Genomic DNA, 8901 nt, shown 5'->3' on the forward strand with positions numbered 1-8901 from the left:
CTAAATGCTGCAGAAAATAGCCTAATGTCATACAAATGCACATATTCATGTAGTATAAACATAAAAAGCGTGTTTACGCGATCTGTATTGGCTGGTCAATGTTCTACACAAGCCTGTATCATTCATTGGCCGAGGCTGGAATTTGATTATTTAAAGAATCTATGATTCAGTGCTTTATAACAATATATTAAGCCAGGATAATTTATTTGAATTGCTGATTAAAACAATTGATTCATTTTTCAACATGTGCTTTTATTCGGGACGTGTATAAAGAGACTACAGCACAGTTCGCTTTCCAACATTTCACATTCAACAATGGCAACTGAGAGTGTAAGTGCCTTTCTGTCCCTTACAGTCTGTGTCCTGCGGTCACTTGTCACGTTTTGTCACTTCGTAAGGTTGTAGTATTGTTTGGTGGTGTGCACAAACACAAACCCATCGGTTTATTCTAAAGCAGGTGCTAACTTTCCTTTAGCTCAGTGGTAAGAGCAAGGTTGTTGGTTCCATCCCAGGGGATTGCACATACATAAGTATAAATGTATAGAATAATGTAATGTAAGTCGCTTTGGATAAATGCATAAATGTAAATGTAAATTTAACCCTCTTTGGATATGTGCTTGTGGCTAGAAGCCAGTTCTGCTCTGACTTTGCTCGTATCAGCAGCTGGAAACCATTTTATTGGCCCAATAAATATTTTCTGGAATCAGCCATTGCAGGATCTAAAGGTCACGGTCATTTTCAGTGGCAACGGCATAAATCTCTAGAAACAATCGCTGTATCAGATGTTGCTGATGCAAATGCTGAGGCCGTTCATATAACAATGATTTGCCTGGCATAGCAATTCAATGTGAAACATATAAATCTTGCTCAATGTGTTTTCACAGCATGCATCAAGAGGAATGAGTTTAGCCCCTAACATGGACAGGCAGGGAAAAGTAAGAATCACTTTGTTTTCAAAAAAATTCCAGTCTTCTCCTCAGCTTAAGATAAAGTATATCTCCTCTCTCTAGCAGATTGTGTTTTATGAGGACAGAAATTTCCAGGGAAGTTCCTTCTAGTGCAGCATGGACTGCCCGGAGCTGTCGTCCATCTTAGCCGCGTAACTCCATCAGAGTTGAGAATGGGTCCTGGGTTTTGTCTGAGCATCAGAACTTCAGGGGAGAGCATCCTGATTACCAGTGCTGGCTGTGCTACAATGACTCCATCAGGTCTTGCCGAATGGTCCGAAATGTAAGTAATTCCTCGTACTCGTGCTGCAGGTGAGCTCTCCGGTTCCCTGCAGAAAACTGCAGACCAGGTTTAATGTTTTTAGGACATGAAAACAGTACGCAAAATCAAATGACTACATTTCACTGAAAGGAAACCTCACTTGCACAAATTACAAGACAAATGATCTTCAGTCATACAAAATAAAAGTTTTGTGGTTTTTTTAAACACAAGTACAGCATACAAAAAAAAAGATCCTGCATATAAAAAAGTAATGTCTTGGACAATCTCATTTTCCCACAGCCTGAATCTTACTTTCGTATAGCCTGCATAATATAAATATGTTTTATATGGTCACTACCCATAACGTGAACATTTAGTTGAATTTCATCACATCTCTCCTTTCTAGAATACTGGCATTCACCGTATTCGTCTATACAGGCGTTCTGAATTTCAGGGTCAGGTTACTGAGTGCACTGAGGACTGGCCCTCAGTCTACGATCGCTTCCGTCACCGTGAGATTCATTCCTGCAATGTTCTGGATGGAGCCTGGGTCTTCTTCGAGCAGCCTAACTATAGGGGACAACAGTATTTGTTGGAGAGAGGCGAGTACCGTTGCTACACTGACTGGAAAGACATGCATCCCGTTGTCGGCTCCATCCGTCCTGTTCAAGAGTTTTTCGTATTTTTCAATGTGTAGTTCATTAATGCTTAACTGTTTATTAAAAGTAACACTAAGCTCACATCTACTTCTCCCTCCTGTTCTGTTATGTTTCACTAGTAGTTCAATAATGGTTTATCTCTAAACAATTACCCAATGACAACATAAAATAAAAGATAAGAATAGATAAGGTCAGGTCAGATAAGATAAGATCATTTCAAAATATTTATGTATCACACCACATACAGTATATATATCATTTGTGTATCATGTGTTTATGTATCACCTTTTAGTGAAGTCATTATCATCTGAAGTCATATCACTAAGTCCTCTATTTGTTTATCATGTTACTAATAAATAAATAATATGTTATATATATATAAAATAAATATTTTGTAAAATATATCATTTGTGTTTCATTCCTCTATAATTGACCAAAAAATTTGACAACACATTAATTATTAATTTACTCAATTTAAGTATATTGTCACATATCAAATGTATAATTGCTAACTTAAATAAACAAATAATTATCTTAAATAAACTGCCTTCAGTATTGGATAGAGCTGTGGAATTTTGTTTGTCTAAACAGTGTACATCCTATCCACCTGAACAGAAATACCACACGTTTATGTGTTCAACAATGTGTACATGAAGATGAATGAGTGCTTGTGTTTGTATAGGTAGAGTACAAGTTGAGTGGCTGTTTCTAGTTAATAGACTGGTAAATCTCCCCATACATTAGATAAATCCATGTTGATGAGTCAGGAGCTTTGCCAGTAAGAGTCCAGAATGCCCACATTGCTGATGTATGCCAGAGCGAGGCAAGCGTATGCTGAAACAACATTGTTTTTTCATCTACACAAAGGCCACTAAGCAAGCAGTTTTTACCCGTGGGCCCAGAGCGGGTCTCTCATGATCCAGATTCCTCTACAGGCATCCATTGCTGAATGGAAGGATAGGTCAGAAAGTTCACAGGTAGTTGAGCCAGGTTTTTCAGTAAGCCCAACCGCGCCATCTGCCGGCAAACGTGTGTCAGTGCGTGTGTGTCTAGCTCTCATTCTGTACGCTTTTGTCCCCCCTGCTGGGAAGAAAACATTGATAAAATCAAGGTTGTGTTTGTTAATATGAAACGTATTCTTTTTGAGCATTTATACATTTTTGTTAATGTTAGTTTATACACAACTGTTCATGTTAGTTCATGGTGCATAAACTAATGTGAAAATTGCACAGTATTAGAAAACACGCAAATGAACATGAACTTAGATTAATAATTACTGTGGAAGTATTGTTCTTTGTAAATTCATGATAGCTAATGCCCACCAATAGAACCCAACATATCACCAGTAGAAACCCACAGAGACCATAATAGATACTGTTGTTAAAACTGATAAAATTCTCATTATAACCACTGAATACATTTAAGATTCTCTAATGTTTTTATAGAGGCATCTTTTTTCAGCAGTGATATTAAGAATGTCCTCTGCAGATGTAAAAAATGTGCAGTAATTCAGAAATATTGTAATGAAAAATGTTCACTAATCATCTTTGCATTTCAAGGAAGTGTCACTATCTGCATGAATAGAAATGTAACCCATGCAGAGGAAATGTTTATTGATAGATAATTGCTTTGGCCTAAAAGAACTGTTAATAAACAATGTGAATAGAAAGCCATAAACCTTATTAAAGAAATTAATCTAGAACAACCTGGAAGGGGTAAATCTGTGCGTTAATAATTTAAACCAACACTATAAATACAAAAACACTATACAGTAATTCAAATGAGATTTCCAATGATGATTTCATTTCTTAGATTTATGCAATCACATGGCACAGCTTTAATTTGACAAGTTAGAAAAATATGTGCAGGTGTTAATTACCTGGCAATGATTGGGAGCTGCAAGGTCATTGTGTGGAACACCTGCTGAAATGTTAAAACACTGTTAAAAGATGTTTAAAAGATGTTTAATATGGCAGGAAATAAATAAAACAGGCTTCTAGATAATAATCTATATATATTTTTATATCAATTATCAATATGGTTTAAAGGAGGGGCACGGTGGCTTAGTGGTTAGCATGTTCGCCTCACACCTCTAGGGTTGGGGGTTCGATTCCCGCTTCCGACTTGTGTGTGTGTGTGTGGAGTTTGCATGTTCTCCCCGTGCCTCGGGGGTTTCCTCCCCTGGTCCAAAGACATGCATGCTAGGTTGATTGGCATCTCTGGAAAAATTGTCCGTAGGGTGTGAGTGCGTGAGTGAATGAGTGAGTGTGAGTGCCCTGCGATGGGTTGGCACTCCATCCAGGGTGTATCCTGCCTTGATGCCCGATGACTCCTGAGATAGGCACAGGCTCCCCGTGACCCGAGGTAGTTCGGATAAGCGGTAGAAAATGGAATGGAATGGAATGGAATATGGTTTAAAACTATTACTTATATTTATTAAATTATAATTTAATTATTCAATTATATTTATTTATATTGTCTTGCCAATTTGTTTGGTAAAACATAATTCCTTGCTGTGGTTTTGTCCTAAAATAATGGATTATTTTGTCTGTTTAATTCTCCTGGCATTTGTCTTTGCAGTTACTTTTTTAGCTATAAAAAGCTTTTTGCCTTTGGCATTCAGAATTACTTTCTTCCGTCCCACACTACAACGCTATTTCAAACCTCTGAGTCACTGATACAGGTCCACAGCTGAAAGGAATTACTTTAATCCTATGAAAAGAATGTAAAAATAAACTTTCCAGACATAACAATTGCCTTGTAAGGCAATGGCAACAGAGTTAGATGGCATAGAGAGAGCAGGGGTAAAAACCACCACACTTCAGTATTCATCTATTTACAAATCACATTTGTGCCCCATGGGAAAGACTTGAATACGTAATCTTAAGAGATCTTATGCATTGTATACACAAACATGTTTTGAATTAGACATGAGATGAAGCAAAGGGGCTTTATAAAGTCCTTAAGAATAATGTTGTTCAACCCTTTATAAATGCTCCAAAAATATAAACAGCTTCATCAAACTGCTGTTTTCTGAACTTCTCTTGAAGGAAATGTTGATTAATTATTAAACAAAACCTTTAAATTGCTTAAAGGCAATTGATTGTGTTGTGTAAATATATAAAAATGTATATATGAATTGAATGGTACTATACATAATCAAGTTTATTATGATATAGGAGAGAATGAGGATTTGGAATAAAGTAATTATATAACTTCTTTCTGGTGGTGATGAAGAACAGACTGATGATAGGCTAAACCTGGCACAGAATGGCATGCTGGGAACTTAATTAAGGGTCTCGGTCTGAGACAGGTGACCCAGGGCTTTCATAATTCTGTTATTAATACAGCCAGCCTATAATTCCCTAAATAACAACACCCTTTTATCACGATCTCTTGCTTTACCATTAGGCTTAAGAAACACAGGATTATTGAAGACATGAAACATGTTAATATAAATGATGAGAAATCGGTATTATCTTGAGACCTTGAAATAACCTGCTTTTGTTGTTGTGGTTTATTTTGTAGCCTATATTGTATTTTCTCCATAGGAGGGCAGCATTGTATTTAAATAGTGTATGCGAGTAAATAGTGTGTTTCGTTGTGTTGCACGATTATTCTTCACGTTGGTATTATCCTCATTATTATTATTACTATTATTATTAAGGACTAGTCTTTTCATATTTATTGTGTTCAGATGTACAGTAGCTACACACAATGTATTTGAGTATCCTGCATGACAGTATCCTGTAACGCTAAGGAGGCGCACGGAGTGTGTGTGTGATATGAAACAGGTCACTACAGATCTATTTTAGGCAAACTTACATTTGTAAACTTGGCCAGTGTTAGTTTTACAACCAATAACCGTGGAGTGAAGGATTTGCTAGAGTGCATGCGTGATGACGTAGGGATGAGAAAATATTACCATGGTAACCAACATTCTAGTTTTCTCCACCCTAGCAACATGTTTGTCACGAGATCTTACGTAGAAGCACACGATCACATATCCACTTGAAAATGAATGGGCTTTTCGTTGTGTTGCTTGAATGACAATTAAAAATTTCCACAGAGAATGTTATGACGTAGAAAAGGCTGACGATTTTTTTCAAATACGATCTTAAATTATAGGCTCCTTAGAGGTCATATTGATTATATAATCAAAAAAATGTAGCTAGTTGCCATTCAAAAGATGAAAAAATGCTGAAAAGTTGTTCCTAAAGATTTTTCCGCTTCTGCAGGCTTTGTGGATACGTACACATTCAATTCATACAATTTAATAATGACCAAAAGTTGAAACCCATAATTCGTAAATTAAATGCAAAGATGAACAACACTCTCCACAGGTACAGTTTGGGTAACTGTCTTGCAGTCAAATAAAAGATCGCTACTTTAAAACAAAGTATTTGTTTAGATTCCATATGGATCGTGCATTGATATACAACAAGCTCTTTCAAATGATGTCAGAACTGAGACACATTTAGATGCCTCGAAACGAAGTCTTCTATATTCAACAAAGCTGTCTAGATAGGCAGGTCACTAGGTTTTAAGACACAGTCAGAGTCACGAGTCACGACTCCGGTGAGTACAAAGACCGCATTTTTCTCTGGGTGGGTTAACAGTCGTCAAGATTAAAAAAACCTGCGTGCTATAGTGATTTAATTTTCAAAACTGAATGCTGATAACTGTTAAAATTGCCTCACTATTTAACATATGTTATGATGTTGTGTCTTAATTTATTGCTTTTTTTAGCAGTCCTATCAGGTTTTATTGAAAGGCCTTGATATAAATTATATATATAGATAATAGGGGCCTGTTTTCCTGGGGTTTCTGTCAGTTTTTGGCATACAATTCTAATATTAAGCATGAGAGTCTTTATTTGATATCGCTTTCACAACCTGTATTGTTCACTCATTGTGGCAGATGTGTAACCTTTTTTTTAATGGTTTCATATTCGATTTTGTCGTTATGTTTTTTCATTGTTCGAAATGTGCATTAGGCACACACTTCGAAAACAAACCACACTTGTGTTTTAAAGGCTTGCAGATCCGGTACTTTAAGATTGACTCAGGAATGAGTTGTTTACAGTGCTGGGCAAAGGGGGATCCTGGGAGGTTGCTATTTTTAGCTCTTATTTCATCATTGCTCTGCGCAGTGCTGTAAGCTGCCTGCTGCATTACAATGATTTAGAAGTAGAGCATCATGCTGCAACATCAAGGATCCATTTTCTTTAATAAATCCACAGATATAAGATCAAAGATACAATCAAAGAGGACATAAGCATGTAAGGTCATGGCCCTTTTTACATCTGCTTTATTTTTTGCAGATTTTGGGGGGCTTTTGTATTCTACACACGTGCAGACAATCTCGTGGCATTAATGTTTGACAGAGGGATGTCTCTTGATACTAAACACAATATATACAGGCACGGATCATTTCACAATGTTTCTTTCAAGGTTGTCATAACAGCTTGAGTTAGATTGGTATCTAACAGCATCAGCCTGACCTTAAGTTTGTCCTATGTCTTTAAAGTTTCCATCCCATATGCAATCCATCAGATATTTTTCATCACAATAGACAAAACCTTTCTCTCAGCTGAATAAAGGTTATCTTGCATGCAGGACTGTAGATGAGGAAAGTCTGATGGCAGTGATCTTAACCTGAATATGGAAAAGCATATACATTTTAGAAATTCTTTCAACAGGTCAAATCCCTTGTGCTTGTGAGCACGATTGATAATAAAAGCGTATTCAGATTCTGTATCTTATCATTTACATACGTATTGCTGCATTCAAGTGACATAACAGTTCAACATTTGTCATAGATTCCCTGATTTGAATGTCCATCCAGGGATGGTGGGGTTTCCAATAAGCTTTAATACACAAAAATGAAAAACTGACAAAACATTTTTTGTTTGTTTTATATAGATGAGCCGAAATTTCAAATCTGTGTATTTGTATATACAGAACACTGTAAAAATGATTTGAGTCTAGACAAATCATGACAACGTTAATATTTATAGCCTATTTTGATTTACAGATTGGATTATACTTCAAATTCAGGCAGCAACTATTTTACTGTATACATGGAAAACCAGTTCAGGGAAGAGAGCAATAGTTTAAGTTACAGCTGAAGGAATATATAAAGGAAGTTAATGTATCCAGTTTTATGTAGCTTTTCATCACTTCATGCACCTTCAAAGTCAATTCAGATGCGCCACTTCAAGGTTTTTGTTCTGCTTTAACATTAACACCTTTCTCCCTAGATGTTAAATTAAAGATCTTAGACAGCTGCTTAAGGATAGGGACAGCAGTTTATAATGAGTTCTCATCCAACCATTTTAATAAAAAAGTTCTGAGACATTAGGATGCAATCGGAGGGCAGGGTGCCAGCTCGCCAATACTTTCCAACATTAACACACTGTTTGGGCTAAATCACTGCAAACCCAAATAAAACTGAATTATAAGCAATCACAACAATTTTTTTAAATAATATTACATAGATTAAATATGTGTAGGCTATAATATATAAATAATATTGATTTATTAACATTTAATATTCAGACATTTCTAAAGTGTCAGTAGGGCAGTCCTCATAGTTGAGTTGACTGTACTTTGGGAAAAGGCCATTAACAAAGCATTTGAAAGAATCTCCGGTATTCCAACTTGGAAGCGGAGACTGAAGATCGGGTATGGACAGCGAAAGTGTACCGGGTGGAAGTTGGCTGCAGGGGCTTTGTTTCCAATTCCATTACAAGGCTCCTTAAAAAAAGAGGGGATCAGAGGACAGGCCCAACGGACGGTAGTCAAAGATCTTGCCACTGTCGATGAGAAAAGCAGCCACTGGGTGTGGTTGAAACGGAAGGACGCAATATGGGCTGCCAAGTGACCACGTAATAAAATGGTGTTGGGTGTTGTATTGTTATGCCATACGGGACCGGGGGAACTGAGCTTGCATTAACAAAGCCAGTGGGCTATAAAAACCTTAGCCAACGGGTTGGCGCGAATGGTTGCATTTCAATTTTTGGTAATATTTG

General features: G+C 36.8%; 1 protein-coding gene across 1 annotated transcript; it reads left to right on the forward strand.

Moving 5' to 3' along the window:
* Positions 1-315: 315 nt before the first annotated feature.
* crygs3 (crystallin, gamma S3) lies at positions 316-1906 on the forward strand. The gene is given in 4 exon segments (XM_056755125.1): positions 316-330; positions 1014-1099; positions 1101-1230; positions 1616-1906. Coding segments are annotated over 4 exon segments (522 nt in total).
* The last annotated feature ends 6995 nt before the right edge of the window (positions 1907-8901 follow it).

Source organism: Triplophysa dalaica, chromosome 8, assembly GCF_015846415.1.
Source record: "Triplophysa dalaica isolate WHDGS20190420 chromosome 8, ASM1584641v1, whole genome shotgun sequence".
NCBI classification, from domain to species: domain Eukaryota; kingdom Metazoa; phylum Chordata; class Actinopteri; order Cypriniformes; family Nemacheilidae; genus Triplophysa; species Triplophysa dalaica.